Raw genomic sequence first — 965 nt, forward strand, 5'->3', positions numbered from 1 at the left:
CCCCCCCCCCGCTACCCTACAGTGACAATACCTTGTGCTGCATCTTTGCTGAACCAAGATGCCTCAACAACTTCTAGAGGATGAGGGGAGATCTGCCCTCCTACTTTCCTTAAGCAAGACTAGGACAAGAGTCTACAGTATTCTCTCACCCCTTCTTTAACAAGAAGAAGGGACTTCAACTTACATTCGCTACTAAAAGCAAATATTCCTAAACCAAATGTTGACAGGCTGGGTGTGCCTACACCATTAATACTGGAGGCATTCAGCAAATCTGCTGATTTGTACACCCTTTTTGCATGCCACATGTGGATAGTCCAGATTTTACTCTAGTTTGACTTTGATTTGCTGTGTTTCGACTGTGTCTTTAATTAGTAACACTTTAAAAATGGTGGAAGCAATTGAACTGCTATTAGGACTTTAGCTTCACTTATTAAAAAGGAAGTAAACCACTAGTGGCATAAAACTCTACAACCCAAGTTGTGTCGTGTGTAACTATATAATAATGTTATTTATATTATATGGGCTAAGCATTTTAAATAGGTAGTTGCTCTCTGATTGTTTTAAAAAAATTCACACTGTGGTTATTGCTTGCGAACCAGTTAGAGTGTATTTGATCCCACATCACTGTCCATTACATCTAAATAAGCTTCTTAAAATAGTAGGAGTAGTGCAGCAAAGGCAATATTAACACACCAAAACAACATATAATTCAAGACCTAGTACTTCCTATAATGTTTTTTTTTTTTTTCCTTTTCTTTTCAAGACATAAACTATTTTACCACTTCAATAAAGCTAGGCAGAATCCAAGCCATATGCTAATGGTATGGAGAGATATTTGAAAGCATCTGCAGAGCACCCTATTCACCTAACATTTTCAGCCAATTTGGTATTTCCATACTTGGTATATGTGTATGTAACTCATACAGACATAACTTCCTCAGAGAAGTTACTTCAGCAGTGACGTG

The 965-nt window shown here is 37.5% G+C and overlaps 1 protein-coding gene across 1 annotated transcript in view; it reads right to left on the minus strand.

Moving 5' to 3' along the window:
* The window catches only part of TOX (thymocyte selection-associated high mobility group box), a 91,224-nt gene extending 90,919 nt beyond the window's left edge, over nt 1-305 (minus strand). Inside the window, exon 1 of the mRNA XM_009706422.1 lies at nt 185-305. Coding sequence (XP_009704724.1) covers nt 185-305 — 121 coding nt within the window. The remainder of the gene's footprint in view (nt 1-184) is intronic.
* Nucleotides 306-965: the final 660 nt, after the last annotated feature.

This window comes from Cariama cristata, unplaced genomic scaffold (assembly GCF_000690535.1).
Source record: "Cariama cristata isolate BGI_N322 unplaced genomic scaffold, ASM69053v1 scaffold628, whole genome shotgun sequence".
Taxonomy (NCBI): Eukaryota; Metazoa; Chordata; class Aves; order Cariamiformes; family Cariamidae; genus Cariama; species Cariama cristata.